This window comes from Drosophila suzukii, chromosome 3 (assembly GCF_043229965.1).
Source record: "Drosophila suzukii chromosome 3, CBGP_Dsuzu_IsoJpt1.0, whole genome shotgun sequence".
Classification (NCBI taxonomy): Eukaryota; Metazoa; Arthropoda; class Insecta; order Diptera; family Drosophilidae; genus Drosophila; species Drosophila suzukii.
In genome coordinates this window covers 8027283-8054319 of record NC_092082.1, presented here as the reverse complement: position 1 = coordinate 8054319, position 27037 = coordinate 8027283, and the positions used below count along the sequence as shown (strand labels likewise).

At 39.1% G+C, this 27037-nt stretch overlaps 3 protein-coding genes and 1 long non-coding RNA gene across 9 annotated transcripts in view; 2 read left to right on the top strand and 2 right to left on the bottom strand.

Annotated features, from left to right (window-relative positions):
• Positions 1-6614: 6614 nt before the first annotated feature.
• Positions 6615-7426, bottom strand: LOC108012792 (uncharacterized). Its single transcript, XR_001767581.4, has 2 exons — positions 6989-7426; positions 6615-6749 (listed from the first exon to the last, which is right to left on the bottom strand). It is a non-coding gene; the product is annotated as an uncharacterized lncRNA (long non-coding RNA).
• A 1556-nt stretch (positions 7427-8982) lies between these two features.
• On the bottom strand, positions 8983-10268 carry LOC108012706 (uncharacterized). Its single transcript, XM_017078133.4, has 4 exons — positions 9908-10268; positions 9645-9860; positions 9401-9591; positions 8983-9349 (listed from the first exon to the last, which is right to left on the bottom strand). The coding sequence occupies exons 1-4, from the start codon at positions 10181-10183 to the stop codon at positions 9034-9036; spliced, it is 999 nt and encodes a 332-aa protein (XP_016933622.2). The 5' UTR covers positions 10184-10268; the 3' UTR covers positions 8983-9033.
• Positions 10269-10765: 497 nt separating this feature from the next.
• On the top strand, positions 10766-14500 carry Afg3l2 (AFG3 like matrix AAA peptidase subunit 2). The gene is made up of 4 exons (XM_017079291.4): positions 10766-11095; positions 11153-11658; positions 12181-12576; positions 12637-14500. Exons 1-4 carry the CDS (start codon positions 11012-11014, stop codon positions 14132-14134), a joined length of 2484 nt encoding a protein of 827 aa, XP_016934780.2. The 5' UTR covers positions 10766-11011; the 3' UTR covers positions 14135-14500.
• Positions 14501-15676: 1176 nt separating this feature from the next.
• The window catches only part of Rbp6 (RNA-binding protein 6), a 190112-nt gene continuing 178751 nt past the window's right edge, over positions 15677-27037 (top strand). The window contains exons 1-2 of one of the 6 annotated variants that reach the window (XM_065864991.2): positions 15677-15914; positions 18213-18941. In XM_065864991.2, coding sequence (XP_065721063.2) covers positions 18856-18941 — 86 coding nt within the window. In that variant the 5' untranslated portion in view covers positions 15677-15914; positions 18213-18855. Of the gene's footprint in view, positions 16120-18212; positions 18942-27037 lie in introns of all 6 variants that reach the window. The other 5 variants (XM_017078925.4, XM_036814975.3, XM_017078927.4 and 2 more) reach the window with 5 other exon arrangements.

The following is a 27037-nucleotide window of genomic DNA, read 5'->3' as shown; positions in this document are numbered from 1 at the left end:
ATAAATTGTTGCATACTTTTAGACACCTAATATGTAATAAGAAAGGGATTCAAAAACCCTAGTGATTCGTGAGAGCCCCAAGTAATAGACTTTTAAAACATAGCTTTAAGTTTAAGTTAGGCTTATGTTTAAACTTCTAGATCTGATAGAAACAGTTTTCCTGCTATAACATTTTCTGAGATACAATTTGAAAAAATTTTTAATGGTCTATTTAAGACTTCCTTTAACACATGGGCTAATGCTCGCGTTATCCAAAAAATTCCTTCATCCTTTCCAAGGACTTCAAAGCATTGCACGCATCGCTGGGCGCCAAAAAGTAGGCAACAAAAGTCTTGATAATGAAAAGCCGAGAAGCGCACGCACTTTTAACTTTATTTTGGAAGCTAATGCGCGAATGGCCAAAAAGTGACAGCCTAATTTCGGTTAATGTGCCGTGTCCTTTGCTTTTGGCCATAAATAAGCGCAGCACGTGTGTGCTCGTTGGCCGGAATGTGGCAAACTGCATTACTTCATTCACAATGCGCACTTTTTTTTTTCACGATGATGATGATGGTGGGGGATCCCCGAATCCAAACTCCACCCACGGCGAAAAAGACATTAAGTAGATTATGGTCTGATTGCATATTTGCGGATATGCGCGCCATAAACACGTTCAGACGTGCTGCAACCGCAACAACGGCGAATGGCCAAAAACACGGCAGCGCAACAGCCGAAAGCCAGCGCGAAAAAATTCACATGGCTGTAACAAAACAAAAATCACAAGAAAAAGGGAAAAAATAGCAAATAAAACTTAACAAGAGCATAAAGAGCGGGGAGCAAAGAGAAAAGAAATGCGAACAAAACATGAAAACGTACGCGCATCTAACCGCAGACAAAATGACGCCTTGCCACGCCTCCCCGCCTTATAAACCAACCACTGCCCACATATTCCCCTACACAGGGAGAAAATTATTTGATATTTCAAGACAGTTGTCAAAACAAGTAAAGAAACAAATGTTTTTTAAGAGTAAGTAAAAAATATTACCCGTTCCAAATTTATTATCCTAAATATAACACTCACTAGAAGAAATTTCATGATAAATATTATAATAAAATGTATTTAGATGTATCTATGTAGAATTCCTATGTGAAGTCTAGTATATTGTAGTCCAGAAATAAATCATCTCCACATATTATAGTATGCCGAGAGTATAGTTTGTTTTCTGTTTAATAACAGGACAATTTATTAACCTTCACTTAGGTTTTTAAAATATAAGGATAGATATTTATATTTCCTAAAATATCAGAACCATTACTTGACCAACCGGGAGTGATTTAATCTTATTATAATACTTAGGATAGAGGATTATATTACTTAAAGATTAAAAACTTGTTTTAGTCTTGTTTTTAGATTAGATTTTTCGACAAGTATTTAAACCTTGTAAAAATCTGCCTAGTAAAAACTGAGTTATGGTACCAAAACTGCTAACGGAAAAATATGTTTCTTCGTTTTCTGGCCACATCTCCTTGTTGAAACCATTAAGTCAACCCTAATCGATATTAGTTGCTCTTCTAATCACTCTTAAATATTAGTTTTATAAAAAATATGACTTTTTCCCTGTGCAGGCATGTGCAGCTTGCCTTTGGCTTGTGCTTCTGCTTTTGGCTTGGCGGAAAAGGACAACAAAGGCGGACCTGCGACTGTATTTGTGTCTGCCGGAAGCAGAGAAAATTTTCCAAAAACACATGTAGCTTCCCCGTGAGTCCGTGTGTGTGTCTGTGTATGTATGTGTGTCATAAACCCAAATAGCAGCTATTACTTTATCGCCGAGGCAACACCACAAAATGGCTGTCTATTGCAGCTAAATGCTGCCAGCGGCTTTGCTTTGCATGTGTGGGTGAGTGGGGGGTGGATATGGGGTGACTCAATGGGTGGGGTGTTAATTCGCTCAGGTGGAAAGCGGCAAACGACCCGCAAGCAATAAACAAATAATCATAAATAATGTTGCCTTTTTAACATCGACTCTAAATTAGCTATTAATTGCACCACCGTCACCGCTAATGCCCACCCGCATTGTGGGTCAAAAACCACACCCACCGCCCACTAACCCACCTCCCACACCACCCACATTTGTGGGTGGCTTGGGGGCCATTCCAATCACAGCTGGTTCAATTAGGCTTACGCCTTTGTATGCAAATGCTGAGCCATATTAGCATACTGCTGGTTCGTATTTCGTTGAAGTGCGAACTATGGGTTGGATTGGGATGTGGGTTTCACTTAGGATGAGGGATAGAACAGGAAATTCCTGAGTACCGTGACCTTTGGTCATTATATATATTTATTTGGCTCACAATAAATGGTTACATAATTAAAGTCGTTTTAATTGGGTCAGCTTTGTAAAGTAACTTTAAGCATCGAAAAATAATACCTAATAGCTTACAATCAATAATACCTTATCCTTAGATACGCACCTACTAAAAAATGTCTATTATGAACTGTCTAATCATTAAATGTTTTTTAAAAATTGTATAAGCAGTCTACAAAATTTAAATATGGTTTAAAATTTTTTTAAGTATTTAAAATTTTGTAAATGTGTAATATAAAAATGAATGTTGTTTTAATTAATATTATTTTCTGTTCCACTTTATTGTGGGGGAAATAAGGGATTTTGATAATTTTGCATTTGTGAAAAATTCTGTTTTTAATAAGTCTTTAAATGGACTGATACATGGTCATGCTCCACATTCAAAGAGCATAAAAATGTGATCAAATCATGATTTAATTGATTTAATAGCATTTAATAAAAGTTTTAATATTTAATTACAATGAATTCACTGCTTTTTAAAAGATATGTAATGAAACCATTTGCCCCAACAAAAATATCACAAAATAAATAAGTAATGAGATGAAAGCGGCTCATCAAAAACCATTTTAATTAATAGCCACAAACTAAGCATTGCAATAGAAATAATAAACAAATATTAAGGCGATACAGACTGAAGGCTTTAAAGTTCTGGCACTTGAGACCGAGGCACCCACTGTGCCTGGTGGGGGGCACTTTAAATTTGATTTGATATGATTGCCATGCAGAGGATAATTTCACAGCATGAGTTACAGGAAATTCAGTGGGAGGAGAATGGGGGGGGGGGGGCTGGCTTAGCATATGCACACGGACTTCAATCAGCTATGTAAAATCTATGTAAAATATTTATATTGCACTGATGCATCCCGGGGGTAGCCGGGTCGATCTGGCTGCGTGCGTATCCGTAATCAGGAGCACGGCATGGCCCAAGGATCTCAAGGAGTGGCTGCACGGCATTTGCATAAACATTGCAAATACATGCCGGCCAGATGAGATGCACTCCGCCCCTGGACGCACGCCACTTGTTATGACATTTTGATTATTTATTTAGACAAAAGAGTCGGCCAGTCCGGTTGAGTTTCTTGTTAGTTATATTGCAGCTATAAAGCTATGGAGAGCTCCGACTTCGGACTTCGCCAGAAAGGCCAACGTAAATAGTTTGTTTTGGAAGAAACCCCTGGAATTATTATCAAATAAATAAGTGCTCGAGTAAACAGAATGCCGTAGCCGTAGCCGATTTGAAAAACTTTCAAGTGCTCCAACTACTTCTACTGCCACACACCACAACACACAAACTGATAGCTCATGTGCGTCCTTATGGCAAATCTATGGCTGGCAACTTTGTCTGGACCAGCCTTTGAGTTTGGCCAAAAACCCGAGTTGCCTCAAATGCAGCATAAGTAAATGTTGGCAAATAAATATGCATGCCCGTGCGGAGATGCAGATGCAGATACAGATACAAATACCCACACACACACACTCGGATGCATCCCTATTGCTGCATTTTTCATAGCTCTCAGTGCGTTCTACGTATTTATTGGGCAGCCCCAATTGCGGCCAGCATAAATCACTTAAAATTTGTGCCAAACAAATATATACGGCAAAAGCCACAGGATGCTGGATTTTCATGGTAAAAGTCAGAGGCAAAAATGCTTATGCAAGCTAAACAAGTTTAAATATTTATGCAAATTAACTGCAAGTGAAACATTTTTAAACTTTAATGGTCATAAATGCCTTAAATGGTCGAGGCGAAACGTTTGAAATTAAAGAAAACTTTAAATAATTGAAGCCATCAAGAGGACGAAAAATTGCCCAGAATGGCCAGACAAACTCAAGGTAATAATGTGTGGAATAAATTAAAAGATATAATAGATGAACTTAAATTAAGTTAGATACAAATTGTGCTCAAGGGGGTTTGATTCAACAATTTCTTTTGATAAAATCTTACCTCATTATAAAAAATACTTTAAATTTAAATTAAATTACTAGCGAATTATATGGATAATAAATCCTGCAGTAAATTTGTTATCTGTGAGTTTTAATGCCTACAAATAAAATTATAAGAAAATAAAAACGAACATAAATAAAACCAGCCGAATGTGTCTCTCAATCTGCCTGCAAAATCCCCCAGACAAAGGAGTTTGATTTAAAAAGTAGTTTATGTGTGCTGGAATAAAACGTGGATTAAAAACCCGATCCCAGTTTCGGGTAGTGAAATGACAGAGGGCCTCGAGGCGCATATGCAAAATGAAAACTTTGCTGCTGCCGCAGGCCACTCAGCCAACTGGAGAGGCGAGACCAATGTGTCGTATGCGCAACGTAGAACTTGGCCAGCCGTAAATGGATATGGATGCATCTTGGCAGCGGCAGTCGAGTGTGTGTGTGAGTGCCACACACAGATACTCACACAGCAACGCTCAAACAAAACATGATAACAATTAAAACTTTGTACACTTGGCGTATTTACATTATTCATTTTGGTGTTGGATTCTCTTGTCACATTTCGTACCACTTCTCCAGCACTCATTTTTTATGCCCCTCCTTTTGTTGCATGCCACATTCATCTGCAGACACGTATCTGCAATGTGTCCATAGATCCGCCGAGAGTAGTGATGGGAAATGTAGCAGTTTTTTAAGACCAAAAAGTAAGAACATATTAAAAAAATGTAATCTTGATTACTGATAAAACAATAAAGTAAATACCAATATTTATCAACATTTTGTATTAAATTAAGTACAAAAATCCAATATTCATTACAAATCATAGTAAGTTGTATTTAATATTCCTTATTTCATTTGAAAATATTTAAGAAATTGTAAAAAAATGTTAGATATTATGTTATTTACATTTATTTTGTTTATTTTTATATATGAAATACAATTTTATAATAAAATCAAAATTAGGAATCCCTAAATATTCAAAAATTTAATTAATAAATGGATGAAAATAAATGGTAAAATGTTTAAATTGACTTACATAAACATAAAATAACAATATAAATAAATATAAATAAAATAAATATTATTATTTTTGCTAAGAAAAAATAATCGCTTCCATCTCTTCTGGCAACTGTGCACTTCTTAGTCCTTTCTTTTTGGCCACTTGAATGATGCGCAGCCATCAAGAAAGTGTGTAATCGAATGCTGGGAAAAGGGAAAATGGGTAGTGGAAAGCGAGACAGGGACAGCATGTTAAGCACTTAATGACATTTTAAAATAAATGTTAAATTTATGACAAAACGTAATTACCGGCCAGACCGAGCCTGGGACTCCTGGACAACAGCTACAGGTTCGCGCCGCATGAAATATGAAACCATAATTACTTTAATTAAGCAAATATTTTGTGCCCGCAATTCTTTTCATTATTTGGGCGCGGGGAGGCGCGAGGCATTGATTGAGAGTATTTATTAAATGGCTATTATTGCTGGCACATCGCACAGCGCACGGCAATAAATTGATGCATTTTAATTATCGTTTAAAAGGCCGACACTCGTTGGCACCCCTGGAACTCACCCATTTCCCTGTCGCATCGAAATTAAAGTCCAATCAATGTGGGTAGAAACCTTGAACGTACGTTCAGAAAGGCAAAAAAAAAACATTCACACTTAAAAATATGATTCATCAATCCAACGCTGAGCAAGCCCTTTTGAAATATGTCTTCTTTGAGCATCATTCTCTTAAAAAGCCAAAAGTGCTGAGCTTTCTTTTTAAAAATATTTCACATCGCGAAGTTCTTGACTTGTTTACAATGAGTTCTTTGAAACAAAAGTCTAACAAAGAAAAAAGACATGTACGAATTTGTATATCTTAAACATAAGGCTCAGAATTTAATTTAAACCAAAAAAAAATCATTCAAATCGAAACGCTTCCGTGTATATTAGATTGTACATTTCATTCATTAGCCGATAAGAACGACCCAGTGAACAGTTATCACTGCAGTCTACCATTGATAAAATAAATACCTCACTGGGTTTATGATTGTGGTTTCAACGGTGACTACATGATTCGTTGTTTTAATGACGTCTTATATACATTTTTTTATTGTCAATGAAATATTTACTTTAATTCTAGGATAAACACATTTGTTCACTCTTCATTTAAAACGATAAAAACATAAAAACAGCAAAAATGTAACATACAATAATACAATCAAAAAAAAAGCTAAGCTAATTGTATGTTTATGTTTGTACCTGCGAGCAAACAGACCTACCTCACTGATTCACTTTTCGTTTTTTTTATAAAAGGGGAATCACATCAAAACACAAGCGGGAATGTTGTTCATCGGATCATCTTATTTATTATTTTTTGTATCATACTTTTATGCCATAACAATAAATTGAGTATCCCGTTTCTTATTGGTGAACAGCGATGTGTGATTGACATTGTAAGGCACCGATAATACAGTAACTAAAAGAAATACAACAATTACGGAATTATTTACATTGTAGCTATAACAATTGTTGAGTTTCGAGGACGCACACAAAAAAATATTCTTTCTGAACTAAGAAATATGAAGAACATTGAATAAGTTAACAAAATTTTGCTCTACAACTAAACATTTTTTTATCATATCCAAAATAATTTAGAATTCTTAAAACTCAGGTCGAATATTTTGTTGGTCTCACGTAATCACAACTTTCACTTACTTCTTAGTTATTTTAAACTTTATCATATTTATTGCCGCAATGATAAATGACTAACAAAATAATAACAATAAAAAATATCGAATTTACTGCAATTATCAATGGCTTGCTGTTTGCGTATGTCATCATCTTGATTTTTATTTTAGATAAGTCCAAATAATTGCGGAAATTAACGTTGTTTCGTCTCAAGAACCCAAAAGCGACTGATCGAGATCGCAAAGTCGAGGTAGGATATCGGTTTCCTCAGAATCGATTATAATTCCACGCTTTTCCAACGAAACGTTCGATCAAAGAGAAATTATAGTTTCTCTGTATACATTTGAGTCCCTCTCTTAAGTGACGCTCCTTCCTTATAGTCACTAATTAAATGAGTCAAAATGTTGACCGATTTTCATGTTTGATTTTTCGGTATTTTCAATGTGTTTCAGTATGGGACCCCAAAACTGCACTTCTAAATTCCATAACTTCAGTTATTGGACTCCGATCTTAAAATTTGATACCTCTATCAGTTCGTGGGAAAATTCTCTAATATTTTACACTTACATATGTCTTTTTTAAGATGGTCGAAATTTGAACCCATTTTCATGTTTGATTTTTCGATATTTCCAAGGTGTTTCAGTATGGGACCCCAAAACTGCACTTCTGAATTCCACAACTTCAGTTATTGGACTCCGATTTTAAAACGTGATACCTCTATGAGATCGTGTTAAAATTCTCTAATATTGTACATTTAAATTTTCCTTTTTTAGGATGGTCAAAATTTTAGCCCATTTTCATGTTTGATTTTTCCGTATTTCCAATGTGTTTCAGTACGGGACCCCAAAACTGCACTTCTAAATTCCATAACTTCAGTTATTGGACTTCGATTTTAAAATGTGATACCTCTATGAGTTCGTGGGAAAATTCTCTTATATTTAACACTTACATTTTTTCTTTTTAAGATGGTCAAAATTTGAACCCATTTTCATGTTCGATTTTTCGGTATTTCCAAGGTGTTTCAGTACGGGACCCCAAAACTGCACTTCTAAATTCCATAACTTCAGTTATTGGACTCCGATTTTAAAATGTGATACCTCTATGAGTTCGTGGGAAAATTCTCTAATATTTTACACTTACATATGTCTTTTTTAAGATGGTCGAAATTTGAACCCATTTTCATGTTTGATTTTTCGGTATTTCCAATGTGTTTCAGTATGGGACCCCAAAACTGCACTTCTAAATTCCATAACTTCAGTTATTGGACTCCGATTTTAAAATGTGATACCTCTATGAGTTCGTGGGAAAATTCTCTAATATTTTACACTTACATATGTCTTTTTTAAGATGGTCGAAATTTGAACCCATTTTCATGTTTGATTTTTCGGTATTTCCAATGTGTTTCAGTATGGGACCCCAAAACTGCACTTCTAAATTCCATAACTTCAGTTATTGGACTCCGATTTTAAAATGTGATACCTCTATGAGTTCGTGGGAAAATTCTCTAATATTTTACACTTACATATGTCTTTTTTAAGATGGTCGAAATTTGAACCCATTTTCATGTTTGATTTTTCGGTATTTCCAATGAGTTTCAGTATGGGACCCCAAAACTGCACTTCTAAATTCCATAACTTCAGTTATTGGACTCCGATTTTAAAATGTGATACCTCTATGAGTTCGTGGGAAAATTCTCTAATATTTTACACTTACATATGTCTTTTTTAAGATGGTCGAAATTTGAACTCATTTTCATGTTTGATTTTTCGGTATTTCCAATGTGTTTCAGTATGGGACCCCAAAACTGCACTTCTAAATTCCATAACTTCAGTTATTGGACTCCGATTTTAAAATGTGATACCTCTATGAGTTCGTGGGAAAATTCTCTAATATTTTACATTTAAGTTTTCCTTTTTTAAGAGGGTCAACATTTTGACCCATTTTCATGTTCGATTTTTCGGTATTTAAATGTGTTTCAGTATGGGACTCTGTATACTCTAACGGAGGGCTAGCCGTTTAAGTCGTATGGAAATTGTATATATTGGCACTACATTTATTTTTATTGCAATACACTATAGTGAAGCCTCTGAATCACTCCAGTCTTCCAGCTCAGAAAACTTCAAGATACTAATGTCCATGTCGCCATTATACACAAATTGTGGTCCTCGCAAGCCCCTGGTTGTGATGTGACCGCTGAAGACGGATTCTGGTGGCATGTTGAAAGGTTTGCTGGGATCGTCCTTTCCGGTGATGACATTCTGCAGAAAATCGATTAAGTTCTGCGGACCCTGTACTAAGAACTTCAGCTGCAGCCGTGAATTGCGTTTGGCTTTTGAGTTTGGCAGGATACCATAGGTGTACAGGGTACCATCAGCCTCCTTCTGAGCGCTGTAAAAACCAGGAAAGTACAAGGAATTCTTTATTCGACAAAAGCCTTACCTAAAATTTTGGTTTTTCTTCTCGTGGAGGAGCAGCTCGGCAATGATGACCATGAAGTAGGTACGTTTGTATGCACCGCCAGTTAGCTCGTTCCTGTTTATAATTCCGATAAAGGTGTTGTTGAGCTCTACCTCCAGGGTCCAGTGGAATGGGGTCGATCCGAAGCGCAGGATCCGAAAATTTCGGAATTGCTGCAAAGACAGTGTCGGGTAAGATTGGATATCTAAAACAAAAAGTTACTCACTCGCAGAAGGCTGAACAGAGATAGTGTATACTGGAGGCGTCTAACTTGAAGTGGGTTCTTGAAAACCCTGTCTTCCAAACGGAACAGGAACTGAACAAGGAATTGGCTTAGATGGTCAACTGTCTGGTATACCGAATCATGGAAGAAAAGCAGACTGATGGCGAGGACAGACTCGTAATCCTTATCGGCAAAGTAACACGTAGAGCACCGGATTACCTGTAAAAGACTTTTTGAAATTACCCTTAATACAATAGGATTCCCACCTGCAGCATCATCCTAACACCGTACTCCCGATCACTTTCAGTTGGCTTTTCCCGATGGGCAAATTCGTAGCATTTGTGGCGGTGCATTATATAAGAATTGTTGATGTGTTTCATGTCCTCTGATACCATACGCAATAATTTATGATGGTACAAACCCAAATGCGACATAACCATCTCCAAGATCTCAACTGGCAAGTCCGTCAATCGAACTGGCTCCTTTTCTTGAGAATCTTTCATATGGACATCCATGGATCCATTGTGCCCCGTTCCAAACATTTTATTTTGAGATTAGTTGTGTTTGACTGTGTTTTAAAGAAATATATAAAAGTTATGTCTTGAATAGACAACAAAAACGGAGCTATTATTTTTTTTAAACCTGATTTATGCTTTTTGACCCGAATATTTTCCCAGTGCTGGGATTTTCTCTTTTTTTGGTTTTAATAAAAAAAGATTTTTTCAAAAAAAATTACGTATAAATATGTTTTTAAATTCATAATAATATATAATAAATATGGTCGTATCATATTTTATTACATTCAATTCGTAGATCGGAAGTATTAAAATATTGTAAAATATACGAAAATATTATTTTTATTATTATTGCCTTAATGTTTTTCCAATCGTTACAATATTTGAAAAAATTAGATTCGATAAATTGCCGATAAAAAGAAGGTAACATTGCCGCTAGCGTTAACAGTACTCGATAGCCTAAGTTCACTTTTAACATATGTTAAAGCTAGGAGGATCGTGTATCGGCTATGCAGGGTGGGTGTGTCGGCTAGAACGTGGCGCGTAAGCTATGGCAGCGAGGACACCCCCCTGACATTTTAGCGTGGCCGTTTTACAGACGGTATTTTTGTCGATAATTTCACAATCGCGCACCGCTCCGCGTAATAAATAAGAACGTTTTCACCATTTAATTTGCGAGAATTGAGAAAATTCCAAACGAAACAGGCGAAGCGAGGCGGCTACTTTCGGTGACAGTTCGAGGAAGCCAGTTTTTTCAAACCAAAATTGTGTCAGTGGAAGCGGTGGCCACGCAATCCGGAATCCGGGCGACCGATCGTTGGGTAACCTAGCGAAAACCGAAAATCCGCCGTAGTCATGGCGTTCCGGCTGTTTGGCACGGCCAAAACGATGGCCGGAATGATGCGGCGCAACTACACGGCGGGCTCGCTGACGGGAAAGGTGGGTTTTTCGCACCTGAAGGAGTCCAAATTTATAGCACACTTCTTGCCCACACAGGTCCAACGCACATCCATGGGAGCCACGGGCGCCGGGGTCTACATACTGCCCGCGGAGCTTTCACCCCTGCTCCGCTACATAGTCAAACAGATCCAGCTGCTGTGCAAGAAGCCGCCCAAGGGTTTCGAGAAGTACTTCGAGGCAGGCGGCAAATCCTCGGGCCAACCCAAGGGTAGCGCCGGCGATAAGAAGGCTCCTTCGGGATCGGGTTCCAGTAAATCCGCCGCGGAGAAGCCCAGCACATCCGCACCCGCCTCGGCTAAGCCCCCACGAGCCCAGACGGAAGCCAAGTCGGACTGGAACTTTGGCATGTTTAGCAACAGCACGCGTGGACCGGCGGGCAGGAGCGGCAACACGCCAGGCGGTAGGCCGCTGGGCGAAGGCGGCGGCGGCGACAGGGAGCGGTGGATCCTCCTGGGCGCCATCGGAGCTGTCGTCCTGGTCGGCTCATTCGCCTTCTTTGAAATGGGATACAAGGAGATCTCCTGGAAGGAGTTCGTCAACAGGTGAGGTTCTATAAGAACTAGTTTGTGTTTCATACTGAATTCAAGGAATGTGATATGCAAACTGATCAAAACTCTATAGAAGTCTCTTCTACAATATCATTTTTGAGTTAATCAGGTTGGAACTATATTCCTAAAGTCACCTTTTAACTTAACTTTAACCTAACTTTAAATAGAAGGAAGTTATTTCAACTATTCTATGATTATAAAGCTAAATCTGACACAAAACAACAGATTATGTGAATTTTCAACTTTTTGTATCTTTTTTATCGTACAAAAGTTATAAGAAACGATAACACTAAGATATTAATTATATTACTCCTTGAGAATATTAACATTTATACTTCCAATTATTAAGACTACTTCATTTTTATTCAAATCCATTTTAAATATTCCCAAATTGCAAGCACAAAATCACTGCTGTTCCAGTATTCCATGACCTGATTAAAATGAAATCAAAAGAAACCTTTACTATATTTATAGTTGTTAATCATAACACATGTTTTATTTCCCGCCCATTTCTAGCTACCTGTCCAAGGGCATGGTGGAGAAGCTGGAGGTGGTCAACAAGAAGTGGGTGCGCGTGCGTCTTCAGCAGAACAGCAACAGCGGTAGCGGAGTCTTGTGGTTCAACATCGGCAGTGTCGATAGCTTCGAGCGGAACCTGGAGACTGCGCAGGCGGAGCAGGGAACCGAGTCCATCAACTTTGTGCCCGTGATCTACCGCAACGAGGTGGAGGCCTCCAGTTTGACGGGTCTGCTGCCAACGCTGCTCATCATCGGCTTTCTGGTCTACATGATGCGCAAGTCGGCGGATATGATGGGCGGTGGTCGAGGACGTAAGGGTGGCGGCCTCTTCGGAGGCGTTATGCAGTCCACCGCCAAGCTGACCAATCCCACAGAGATTGGCGTAGGTTTCAAGTAAGATCAAATCACTTATTGTATCCACATTCTTAACTAATAGCGGTTGTTCCTTTACAGGGACGTTGCCGGTTGCGAGGAAGCCAAGATCGAGATCATGGAGTTTGTGAACTTCCTGAAGAACCCGCAGCAGTATATCGATCTGGGCGCCAAGATACCAAAGGGGGCCATGCTTACTGGCCCACCCGGCACGGGTAAAACGCTTTTGGCCAAGGCCACCGCCGGCGAAGCCAATGTGCCCTTCATCACCGTGTCGGGATCCGAGTTCCTCGAGATGTTTGTGGGCGTGGGACCCTCTCGTGTCCGTGATATGTTCGCCATGGCCCGCAAACATGCTCCCTGCATCCTCTTCATCGATGAAATCGACGCAGTGGGTCGAAAGCGTGGTGGCAAGACATTCGGCGGCCACTCTGAGCAGGAGAACACCCTCAACCAACTTCTGGTGGAGATGGATGGCTTCAATACCACAACGAATGTGGTGGTGCTGGCTGCTACCAATCGTGTGGATATTCTGGACAAGGCTCTGATGCGACCGGGTCGCTTTGATCGCCAGATTTATGTTCCAGCCCCAGATATTAAGGGCAGGGCGAGCATCTTCAAGGTGCATTTGGGTAGCCTGAAGACGACGCTGGACAAGAACGAGCTGAGCAGGAAGATGGCGGCTCTGACGCCGGGTTTCACAGGTGCCGACATAGCCAATGTGTGTAATGAAGCGGCTTTGATTGCCGCCCGTGACTCCAAGGACTCCATTGTCCTGAAGCACTTCGAACAGGCCATTGAGCGTGTTATTGCTGGCATGGAAAAGAAGACCAATGTATTGGCGCCAGAGGAAAAGCGAACTGTGGCGCATCACGAGGCTGGCCATGCGGTAGCCGGTTGGTTCCTGGAGCACGCCGATCCCCTGCTCAAGGTATCGATCATCCCCCGCGGCAAGGGTCTGGGTTATGCCCAGTATCTGCCCAAGGACCACTACTTGCTGTCCAAGGAGCAGCTGTTCGATCGCATGTGCATGACCCTCGGTGGCCGTGTGGCCGAAGAGCTGTTCTTCAACCGAATCACCACGGGTGCCCAGGATGATCTGAAGAAGATCACCGACATTGCCTACTCCCAGGTGGTGCGTTTCGGCATGAACGAGAAGGTCGGACAGGTTAGCTTCGATGTGGGCCAGGCTGGCGATCCCATCTTCAGCAAGCCCTACTCTGAGGACACAGCCCAACTAATCGATAGCGAGGTGAGGTCGATTATCAAATGCGCCCACCAGTCCACCACTGCTCTGCTGACCAAGCACAAGGAGGATGTGCAAAAAGTGGCCGAGAGACTGCTGGCAAACGAAGTCCTCAGTCGAGATGACATGATCGAACTGCTGGGACCCCGACCCTTCAAGGAGAAGTCCACGTACGAGGAGTTCGTCGAGGGAACCGGCTCCTTTGAGGAGGACACCACTCTGCCCGAAGGCCTTAAGAGCTGGAACAAGGAGAAGGAGCGACCCGAGCCCCTGGACGCCGGCAGCACGCCCACTCCGCCGCCCACCAAGCCCGTGACTGCCCAGAGCAGCTAGGCTAGAGTTCCTCTATGTCTTGGTCTATGGGGAACTTTGTAGTGCTAGTTCGAGGGTGCCGACATCTCTTTGTTTTTGTTGTCATCCCCATTTGCGGACCGGAGAAGGCCCCGACCTGCGATGCGTAGAGAGGGCTCGAAGGAGTTCCTAGATCTTCTAGAGCTCCAGTTCTCCACGACGCGTACATCATTGTTTTTGCATAATTTTAAGATAGCCCCATGGATAGATAGCTCGTTCCAGTGTTGAGCATATAAGCGACTGTACTAAATTTCCCGTATGCCGTATTTTCAGAATGCAATAAAAAATGGATAAAACTTGTCAGTGTGGAAAAACGAAATTAAACGATGTTTTCAAGTCGAAAAAAAACGTTAAAATGGTTATTTTTTATTGGGGAGATGTGTTAGTGCCTAATGTTGTGCAAAATTAAAAAAGGTTGGAATTTGAACCGCTTGTTCAGAGTAATTTTGGTTTTTTATTAATCACCTGCATTACAGTTTGTTTGAAAGTTTATTAATTTTTTGTTGAAGTATCAATACTTAAAACAACAAAAATGTATACATAAACTAAAAGTGTAATAATACGAAACATTCATGGACTTTATGTCGAGTACTGCCTTAGAATCCAACCAAAGTGGTTAATTTTCGATTTGTAATGAACAAATTTTAATTTCATTCCCTCTAGGGACAAAATTATACCTTCTTGTGAAGCATGTTTATAAAACATGTACTCAAAATCGTTATGGCTAATAACTCCAAGTAATAACATAACATATAACCTTATAAAGTTCTTTCAAATGAACCAGCATTTAACCAACATGGCGGATGATTAATATTTTATTTTTCCTTTTTTTTTAATATTTCATATATACAAAGTCTGAAACTATTAAATTAATTAATATATTTAAATTTAAATAATTAAATTTGCTCTTGTTTCTATCTTCTCGTTACTACCCGAGATTCACGTGCTATTTGTCAGTGTTGTGTCAATAAGTGTTATCATTACTTTTTAATTATGATCAAACACGTTAAGCTAAGTATTTGATTACTTTTGTAAAAGTAATGCTAATGAAGTAGTTCAAGTACTTCATTTATTATTTAGCAATACCGTTTTGAATTTCATTAGCATTTCTATTTTTAAAGTTAATGAAATAACCAATTCATTACAAAAGCAATTATTGGAAACCACTCTGCTGTTTGTGGCAGTGTAAGCTTTGAAAGCTGCTGGCAGTTTAAGAGAACTCTGCTCTTTTCACCGAGCTTTCTCCTCGAACTTTCGCCCGCTCTCTTTCGCTCTCTAGCCGGCTGCCGTGCGCTCTTTTCCGCGCTCCGGCTTATCACTTATCAGCTGTGATGCTGAAGTACATGCGCCATGTGCAGCCGGTAAATAGTGCAACTGCCGCAGTCGCTGCCGCTGCCGACGCAAAGCTCCACCGTGGCAGCAGCAGAGGCAGCAACAACAACAGCGGCAGCAGAGAGTGCAGCAGTGCAGTCGACGTCGCTGCCGCCGGTCGTTTGGGGCCGTCAGTTGGGTTTTGGGGTCTCGCCGCTCAGTGTCGTCTTGTTGGTTGTCGCGTTCGTGTGCGCGCACTGAGAAAAACGGAACGCCACAGTTGCACTTTCAGTTGCAATTCCTCTATATATTCCTCGAGTCCCCCGATTTCTGAGTTGTTCCCCCGCCGCCGCCCGTCAAGTGCGTGCGTTTCAGCCAAACCACAACCAAAACCAAAACAAAACAACTACCGAATCGCGTTCAAGATACAACCTACAACCAATTTTAAGAGGCATATATAGAATAGTTTGAGGCGAGGAGGAAAAAGAACCCTGCTGTGTAGGGCATTTGCATTTTGTTTACCTCGATGGCTGTGTGGAGTGCAATTTGACGATTATATAATATAACAAAATACAAAATAAAGGAAAACAAATAAATGTGCGCGGCATTCGATTTTAATTGCGAACAACTACAATAACCGCTGAAGAAGAAGAAGAGTTAAAGCGCAACCTTCTCACTCATGCCCCAAAGCCCCACCTCCCTCCCTCTCGCTCACTACTGGCCACCCCTCATTGCATTTGTGTTGATCTTTCCTGCAAAATGGCTGCCGGCCGGCAAAATAACGGAAACATTAATATTTGATCGATAGAGAAAGGGAGACAGACCCCTTAGTCATAAATTTGGGGATATATTTCTGAGTTATGGGGTTTTCTTTTCTTATTTTTAACAGAAATATGGGATTGGAATAAAGAAATATACTTAGTTATGAAGGATTTTGCATTCTAGGCAGGAATAACAAAAACAAAAGAGTTTCTTAAAGCTGTAGTGTTCTCTTTTATTATTATAAATTCCAAAATGGTTATGGTTAAGCTTCAATTTTATTTGATTTTTCAATAAAAAGATGTGTATTAACAGAATCGATCATAAAAAATATAATATAAAGTACAAATAAAGATACATCACAATCCCCAACTATAAGATACTAAAAGTATCTAGTATCTCATTTAGATCTATCTTTCATCCATATCTATAAGATACTAAAAGTATCTAGTATCTCATTTAGATCTATCTTTCATCCATATCTATAAGATACTAAAAGTATCTAGTATCTCATTCAGATCTATCTTTGAGCACAAAGCTTTGATCACTCATCCAAAATGGCTGTCTTCAGGCAATCTAACGGTAACTTCGATTACCGATCAATAGAGCGCCCCCTATCGGCGATCACCGGGCACACATGTGTTATTTTAGTTCTGTTTTAGTTTTTGCCTTTATTTTGTTTTACTTTGTGCTGCCAATTGTCGCAATTGTCGGGTCACGTGTTTGTTGCTGCCGCCAGTTAACTTCTGCTCTCGTTGTAACGGTGCATGTTCTCTGCGTGTGGGGGTGTGGGTGCGGGTGTGCGACAGTGTGTGTGTGAGTGTCTGTTTGTGAAAGCTTGCATGCTGCGCGTTATTATATTGTTGTTTTTGTTTTTGTTTTTGTTGGGGGAGTCACTGCATGCAACGCTCTTCTTGCCCTTTCGCACTTGCACTCGCTCTCGCTTCCATCTCTCTCTATCGTTCTCTATTATTTGTTGTTGTGGGTGTGGGAGAGATCAAGGCGCGTATTAAACGCGGAAAATGCAAAAAAAATATATCTATGGAAAACCAAAAAATTCTGGGAGAAAGCAACGGCAAATAATGGCATTAACAACGAAAGTTCAAAGCTGTAAAACTTGAATGCCTGAATTTTTGCCTTAACCAAAAAAAGTTGTGGGAATTTCAGGTGTGCCTCTCTCAGGGAAGGAAAAATGGTTCCAAAAAATTTTTAAACTTTAAAAGTACTTTCAAGTTTTTTAAAGAGTTTTAAAAGTTTTGCAAAATATATATTATGTTTCTAAAATATTCTAGCAATATGGCATTTCCTACTTTGTCTTTGGATATTACGCGTACGTAGACCAAAAACTCAATAGCTCAAGAAAAATAGTTCTTGGAATTTTTAAAAGTTTTCAAGTTTTTAATAGTTCTATATAGTTAAACCAATCGCTTTTAAAGTTTTGAATAATATTTTCTTATACAAAGTAAGGTTTCTAATTCCCCTTTGGATATTACGTATACGTAAACTGCCAACCAAAATTGTACTACTCAATAAAATGAAAACTCTCAACGGTAAAATACCCACAAGTTTCATTTGTATTTGAAATGGACTTTTTACGGCATCGTTTCTTTTTAGAGATACTTGGCTCATTCTAAGAAATTAATTTGATGGCTGCTGCCATATAAAGTGACTCAAATTTATTTCAAACAAAGATCACTTTGCACTCTTAGTAGCGCATCCCAATTGTCACTCAGCCGTCACGTCGCCGCCCCCTTTTTCCGCCCGTTCCTCACCTGCCTTTTCCACCGCTTTTCTCGCTTTTCCCCCCATCGGTTGCACTTTTTTGCATTTTACGATTGTTCGTTGCGAATCATTGCATTTTGCGGGTGGTGCAGCAGCTGCGGATGGGCGCGGGAGGAGGGGGAAAATTGCCTTTTCAAAAGTTTCCCTGGGCAAAGTTTAAAATTGCAATTTAATTAATTTTCACCAAACACAACCGAAAACAAAACAGAAAAGAACAGATCTTTTGCAGTAATATGTTGCCTTTAAACCAACAACCAAAGTTAACGCAACGTTTCTAAAACTTTAAGTCTAAATACCAAATAATAAATTCAAAGTACACAAAATTAAATTAAAACCAAACCAAAAGTGGCCTGCAAAACGAAGCAACTAAAACAACAACCAAGAAATGTGATTCAAAGTGTGCAATGTAACCAAATTATTAGTAAAAAGCTAAAACAACAAAACCAAATCGAAGGGAAGGGAAAAGCCGTGGAAAATCAACGGGAAAACCAAAGCCAGGCCAAATGGAAATCAAGGAATCCGGGAGCGAATCGAATAGCCAACTAGCAGCCAACTTGGCCAATGATTAAGGGAACACTTTGTTAGCCAACTCGTAGTAGCAGCATCCCCGTCCACACATCACAATACCCGGAACACAGCCACTCAGCCAAAACACAGAACCGATTGACCTCCCCTCGCAGCCCTCGATGCCCGGAAAGAAGGCGTTGGAGCAACAATTGTAGAATAGACAGCCAGACAACCACATCAGCGCAGCTCAGCTCCCAACCCCGGAACACCAAACTCCGAACTCCAGACCCCGAATTCCAAACTCAACTCCAACTCAATCTCAATCACGAGCCAAAACCCCCAACATGGACATCAAGATTGAGCAGCAGCAGCAACAGCAGCAAGTGGAGCTGGGACCCTGTTCCCCCTCGGAGGTGCCCAATGATCCCGGGTGAGTGTACTGGTATTGTATTCGAAATACTAAGTGTTTCGTAAAAGGAAGTAATACTTTTCAAACCGTTTCAAATGACATCCTGGGGACTTTGTAATTCTAAAAAGAGACAGGCATTTAAAAATTGTTAAAACAACCATTTTTTTATATGTTTTTTACACAATAAAGGTTTTCTTTCAAAATTAATATTAGTATATATAGGTGTGGATTATGTTAACAAGAGATTTCTATAACCAAATAATTAAACTAGAACGTTCGAAAAATAAGCATTTTCATTTTTTAGAAATATTTATTACCTAAATGATGTACTCGTAAAGTCATTTAAAAGTAAATGGTATATGAGAGGAAGTAGTTAAAACATACCTTTTAAAGGTACATACATATCATATCATCGCAAATCTCCAAAATAACCAAGGTATATTCAAATATTTTTTGATAGCAAGTATCTCAGATTTTTTTAAATGTTTTTAAAATATTAACTTAAAAGATATTAAAACTGAAAATTTGTTAAGATCAAGAAATCGGTTTATTTGTTTAAAGCATATAAGATAAGCTTAACTAATTTGTTACATCCAAAAAATACAATGTTTCAATTCGAAAGATTTCTTTCAAGAACATTACTTATCATTCTAAAAGGGCATCCCAACTTCGAAGTGCCAAAGTAAACGAAAACTTTTTTATTTAGTTTGAGGTCGTGGACGTGGTATTAATTGTTTAAGTTTTAAGTTTGTCATTATTGAAGCGCAGGGCGCTGGAAGAGAATGGAGCGTGGCCTGGGGAGTGGTGTCAAGGCAGTTAGAGTTGTTGACAGAAAGTTTTCTATGTCAACTAGGACCGGAACTGGCCGAAACTGGCCAGAAATGGACGACGACCCAGCTGGGGATCCAAGTCTGCGAAACTAATTAGAAAACAATTTGCCAAGGACATCAAAATTCAATTAAAGCCATTCGGCTTAGTGCTTTAGTGCAATGCAGTGACTGCTCTCGGCTCGCTTTCATCCTTCCGGCTACAGTTTATAATCAGTCCGATTCCCCAGCTTTCAGCCCCTCATTCAACATTTATATTTGTGCCAAAATGGGTTAAGTTGTGATTGCGGTGTCATATGCAGCAGATTAATTGCCAGCCGCATTGCTGATAATTTGCATCGGCTTGCAGTTGGATTCTTGATGGTCTGAGTGCCGTTTTGCTGTCAGAAAGTCAGACTAACAAATGGATGATCCAGTGATTGGCAGGCAAGTGGACTGATTGTAGGTAGTGGTGAAATGGACTTTTGACGCAGCCCATAAAGTGAACAAATTAGGGTTTTGTTAGGGCGATGCATCGAATATGGTGTTTGAGTGGGAACAGAATATAAATTAATTGCGACAGTACGTTGTGATAAACACTCGAAAACCATAAAACAAATATTGGGAACTTAAATAGTCGTGTTCAAACACTGGCATCTAATCTTTCAAATGCTATTAATTATTTAAATAAAGCAATAATTAAAAAAAAAGTCAACTACTACATTTAAGCATGTTAAATAAATCTTATCTTAAATGTAGTTTTTTCAATGAACCAATTATCATTGTAAGTAAAATAAATTGCATTTTTTATACGGAAAGAAAAAGTCATTGCAATTTAACCTGATAAGCAATAAATTATATTAAATAGTTTTTTTAATAGGTTATCAATTTACTTTTATTCCTTATGTAGCAGTCATTGCAAACGGTAACGTTGTTATGCGGCTTATATTTTAATTATAAATATAAGTACCAAGTTAGGTTCGCTCTTACTTTTTGCATTGTAATGCTCACTTCACTTAGCTAATATTTATGAGAAGCGCCGAGGAGGGCTCACCAACTGATATATGCCAAATTAAGCCAGGTGAACCCTTTGTCGTTGAAGTTAGCCATAGAGAAAAACCGGCACAAAATAGAAAAAGTCAAGAGATGTATAGAAAAGTAGAGACATTGGTACAGCCATATGCCCCGGACAGCCGTCGCAATCCATTGAACACGCAATGCCCATAAATTATGCAGTTCATGCATATACATCCACATAGATGTACGGTTATAAATATATCTATTATCGAAATGCTGCAAATTGTATAACCCAAGTGAATTTCAGCACTCCACAAAGGGGGGCGCGGATGCTGATTGCAGCTCATCTTGTCTATTTGCATTAGTTTGCCAAACTCGCAGCAACACAGCAAGCAAAAATAGGCTGGGCTGGGCTGGGCTGCCGGATTCGCTTTTCCCTCCAAATCCCTTGCCATATTTCTCGTGGCGGGAAAGCGGAGGCCACCGGATAAAAGAAATGGATCACCTGCTGCTCGCTGAGCTCCGACGATGCTGGCAGGTGCAACAACTGCAACTGAAACACCGGCAACTGGTGCAACTATTGCAACTGCAACTGCAACTAGTGATGGAGTGCGGTTGTACCTAAAGGTACTGAAGGTTTTAGTTTGGATTTTTAATATTTTTAGTTTTAAAAGGGGTTAAATCTAATCATTTTTTTGATCTGATTTAGATATTTCCGAAGTATTGTTAGTACACATTTATTTTATAGTTATATGACCCTTTCCATTTACTTTAATTTTCATTCAATATGTTTTTAGTTTCTCTTATATCGAATGTATCGATGTTGAAACATCAATATACTTTTTTTTAATTTATAAATTAGTTTTATGGTTTTTATACCTTCAGATGATCTCACTCAAATATTTATTTTCCACCCAAGTAAATCCAATACCTTTCCCATCACTGACTGCAACATGAAGTTGGGTAAAAGTTTTGTGGCGATGCGAATGGGAAATGTGGCACCTAGCGAATGTTGAATTCATAAATCTTGAATTAATTCAAAATACCTTTTGATGACGCTGCCCAGATACACAGATACAGATGCATCCGCATCTCTGCACTGGTATCTGTGTCTCTGTATCTTTCTCTATTTTCGTTGTGCAACTTGGCGAATATCGTTGAAAACATGCGAATACAATTCCATTCACAGTTTCGTTGACTGGCGCGGCGATCGCCACGGCTCAGTAATTTTGAACGCTACCGCCCCCCCGCTCGCGACGCCCCCCTCCTTGCCTCCCACTCTTTTGGCAAACTTTATAAATCTTTTGAAGGGCCCACGGGCCACAAAATAAAAGAAGACGAGCTGCCTGCTCGGCGCAAAATGGCAAAGTAAATAAACACAAAGGCGAATGAAAATGAAAATAAAACAAGCCAAACCAAAAAAAAAAAAAAACAACACACAAAACTTTGAAATAACTAAATAAATGCCCTGCTATTAATACAATTCACTTTGCCAATGTATTTTTAGTGTAAATGCAGCAAACATGAAGTGAGAGAGATCGTTTTGCGGAGTGATCGATCAGGGTGATACCTTGCTTAGATCTTTTAATTGTACTTTGGGACTCCATTTTAGATTGGCATTTAACAATTAATAATGTTTAATAATTAACAATTATTTATTGTATACCATATATGGGTACGATCATTATGAACTAGTCACAAAAATAGTCAAAGTCCCAAGATACTCAGAAATCACGTATACAAATTTTATAATAAATAAATTGACACGTTCTTTTTAAAAATTAGGCATTTATAAAGCAATCTATGGGCATTTAAAAAGCAATTTTATGAATTTGTGTTAATTGGTTATTATGCGTATTTAAAGTATATGAATTTTAATGGTTTTTAATGGAACCCATATATATTAGTATTAAATTCGTAACTCTAAATATTAATATTAAACTCGTGGGAACTAAAGTTTTCTGATAAAAATTTAGCTAATAAAAATACCCGTTACTGCCAAGCATTAAGTTCTATGTTGGCATCTATAGCTATTTTAAAAGTTAAAGTTAAAGTTGGGATATAATAATACGATGTGCACTAAGGACCAAATCCTTTATCTACTGGAATTGCAATGTACAATGATTAAAGAGGAGTAATGGAAAACTCCTGTAATGCCATCGGTATCCTGTCACATTTTCCGACCGCCGAGTGGAATCAACAAGTGCTTTTAAGCGGTTCCCACACCTTCGTATCGCTAATCCCACCGCCGCTACCCTTTCGATCCGTCCAAGAATGCCTCTCATCGGCATGCGAGTCCGACAATTATCCATTAGAACCGACACGCGGGGACCAAGTCGAGGGAAAGGCACCAAGAAAAATGCAAAACAAAAAATGGTCCAGGCCCCTGCGTCATTTAACGTGGCCCCAAAAAAATTTGTGCATTGCATCGACAGACGACTGTCAGTGGAATTGCGATTGCAAACTGCAATTGCACTCGCTGCTCTTTTCATAATTGTCGTTTTGTTTCTCGTCTCTGTCGCTCTACCGGCGCTTGTAATTGCGGCTTTGTTACGTACCGTAAATTGATTCATTGTACGCCGTGCTTTGAGCACGGACTGAATACTGACCCATTCCCAGTCCTACATACATACATATATAGTAGCATCCATACTACCCAATGTCCCCCGTGTTTGCCCGATATAATTGCTTTCAAATGATTTTGTGTCGTTGTGTGCGCACTTTCATATTGCCCGTAGTTTTGTTTGTTTGCCCGTAACGTAAACGCAACTGTCATTGTCCGTTGTCCGTTGTCCGTCGTCCCTTGTCCGTATGTTTGTCCGTATGTCCGGCTGTTTGTGCCGCCTGTCCGTCCGGCCAATAAGCTTCCATTTTGTATGCATAATGAGGCCTGCGGCAATTTGACTCTAGGACAGCCATTAGCTGAAAGTGCCAGCCCCGTTGGCTAGCATCTCTCCCAGGCGAATTTTATTTTACGACCAAAACACTCACGTTAAAACAATTTTCTCGAAACAGAGCTGATTAAAAAAGGAAACTTTTTTAGTACAAAATAATTGTTCGTGTTTAATTGGCTGCTCAAAAGGCTAATATACCAATTTAAGAATGAATCTAATGGAATATTGTTAAAAATGTTTATATTTCCAAGTTGGGAGTACTCAAAGTAGCCTATAATTGCCAAGCATTCACCAATATTCCTAGCAATCCTTTCTCATTGTTTGTTCAAGTGTCAACAGTTGTCCTTTTGCTGCCATTAAAGTGTTTTAAATATGTTAACAAATTGCGAAATATAGCCTCTCGATGGGATTTAAATGTTTGTTTGCGGGTGAGTTGTGCCTTGTGCATATGTAAATTGGCCATTTGTCTGCACCAACTGCAAGTTGTTATGGTATCTGCGGCTGGATAATATCCACTGGACATGTTTAAAAAAAAATCTGGGGACTGGGCGATCCACTTAAACCGCAAGAATGGCAAAAACTTTTGTGCCGTCCCACGACTGACATTATCAAAATTCAATTTACAATCTCCTCGGAGTCTGACACGCCGAAAAAGAAACTTTTCATTTGCTTTAGTTGCACTTTTAAGTAAACAGTTCGATTAAAATGGAGTGACTTGAGGAAGTGGGCGGGAAGTGGGGGTTTGCCTCGAGCACAATACTTGGCCTAAAAGTATATTTCCCCCACCATCTCATGTGTGTGTACATATATTTTCTCTCCTTTGAAATCAATGCAAGGCTAAGAAAGTTTTCCCTCTGCTAAATGCAGTCATAACTTTTGGCAGCGGAATAAAACGTAAACTCTTTTCGGTTAGGAAGTATAAGCCGCCATTAGAAAATGACTTTAGTGGGTGGAGTGATAGGTGCATGCAGTGGGAAAAAATCAGGAGATCATCTATCTTTTTACTATATATAGTGACCCTCTTCTCTATAAAGATATATTCGAAATAAAATTTAATTTATTTTAAATTTAATAAAAATATATATTACAAGTACTGAGTGGGAACGGAACCTTTCTTTTCAAAATTCAATTAAATATATTATTACATGAAGTAAAAAAAAATATTTTAATAAATTTTGATGATAGCAGTATTCATGGCTTAAGAAAAAGTAAAAAATGTGTTCATCTGTATTTCATAAAATACGTTTTCGGAACTAATTGATCCCAAACATTAATGTTTTTTTCAAGACTTTCAAGATTATTTAAAACATCAGGTTTGTAAATTTTTAAGATAAATCAGGTTCTCTTTTTGGTATTATTTCCTAGGAATGTATTTAATTGTGGTTCGTAAAGTTCCTCGCATTTTTTCTCTCTGTAGCAAACATTATATTGGTCGCCTGTTTGTCGACCCACGCCCCCTTCCTGCCTCCGCCCCTTGTTAAGACGAGGCGTATGTTATGCAATATAAGACGATAAACGGGAGAAAGAAATGTGAAAGAAGAACCTAGTGGAACGGAGGAAAGGAAAGGCGGCGCAAAAGTTTTGCTATCTGTATCGCAGACGAGGCCACAATGCATCCTTTGAACCGCAAAGTGCAGCGGGTTACGGCCTCCCACCCAAACCAACCCCTCCCCCTCCCCCTAACCCACCCCCTGCGACCCTTTTTTCGCCGCCCCTGGCTCGCAATTCATTATAAATTGCATGTACTGGTAATTGTGTTTGTGTTTTGCAGCAGTAGAATTGCTTTAAATGAGCCGAGCCGAACGAAGCGTATCCCAATTTAGGCTGTGCCACACTGCCCCGCCCCCTTTTTGACCCACTGCCACCCCCCTCCCCCCTTTTGGCCGCCCACCGACCATCGATGCTCCAGACGCAGTTTTCCCCACATTTTCCCCCTATCTTTTCCTCCTTCATATTTAGCTTTCCGCACGATTAAATCGATGCAACTGTAAAGTTCTTTTTCTATTACGCTTTTTCGTGCACATTCGCATTACGCACACCATCAAGCCCACACACACACACCCACACGCACCCACCCATACACACGCACACACAGTGGAATAATATGTAAATAGTTTTCAGTGCATTTTTATTGTCTTAAATTATTTCTCTTACTTTCTTTTAGCTTAAGTTTTCTAAGCTATTGAATATTTAAAAAAGCATTTCAATGGTCTGCAATAGATTTTTAATCTCTTCGTTTTTCTGGTTGGCTAAATCTTCTTAAGTCTTTAAAAGTGGGTCAGCTCTCTGCTGTTTGTTAGGTTTTCTCAGAAAAATAACATGATATCTAGGCAAATGAGCTGTATATTACCAAGTTGATGATATCAAATGGCTATTATCAACCCATTTAATGCGATGATTTTGTTTCGGTATCAAGACAAGCATTATTATAATAATTTATATATAAATATCTGAATCTAAATATGAGATAATTTTCAACAAACTACCATAACATTTTGTACATGCCTGGACTTCTTTAAGTTCTGAAACTAGCCCCTCTTCGTATTACCTTTAAAGGGTTTTAGGATATATTTCTACCACTGTTTCCACATTTCCCATGGCTATCTCTCAGTGGGTGCTACATAAAACATTTGCCTCCGCCTGGCCAACATTTTTAGCCGCCGTTGGCTGGCTTTGTCTGAGGCTCGCTTACCGCTTTCAAGCGACCCTTCCCCCTTTTCGCCTACATATTTCTGCTCTGTTTTGCGTGTTCTGGCTACCCCCCATATGAACGCCCATGTCACCCACTCTGGGAAACCCCCTTTGGAGCCCCCTTAACCCCCTGGTGCCCCGTGTCGCTTTCACACACTCACCATGGGCTGTGCCTTCGAATGTCTCAGACAATTGTCGGCAGCATATTTATGCGCTGGCCCAGCTTTTCACAATTCTACAGCTAGAGTTCCAGCCTAGGCTATATATAGCTCTACAACATTGCGTCTGTCTCTGCACAGTAAAAATCAATGGTGATTTTAATTAGGGATTTTAAGGATCCTGTTCGTACTTGGCATAATTAATTCTTAAAAAATTGCTTAACCTTTGCTGTCAATATGTTTGGGTTATACTTATACACTTTGATTTTTATTGGTTCCTTTAGTTAGGGTAACACTTTGATTTTTATAGGTTCCTTGATTTTACATTCGCAGAACCATTTTCAAGGTTTCTGGGAGTCGATTCTCATTAGTATCAACGTCAAATCATATTAATTTCCAATTTTTCATTTACTAAAAGTGATTTTGGTAGTGAAGTACTTCAAAGTTTTGATGTTAAACTAAAATCCGAGGGGGGTATGCTTAAAGGTATATTTTTTTAAAACTAAAATATTTTCATTTTTACAATACAACGATTAATGCTAAATCCAATA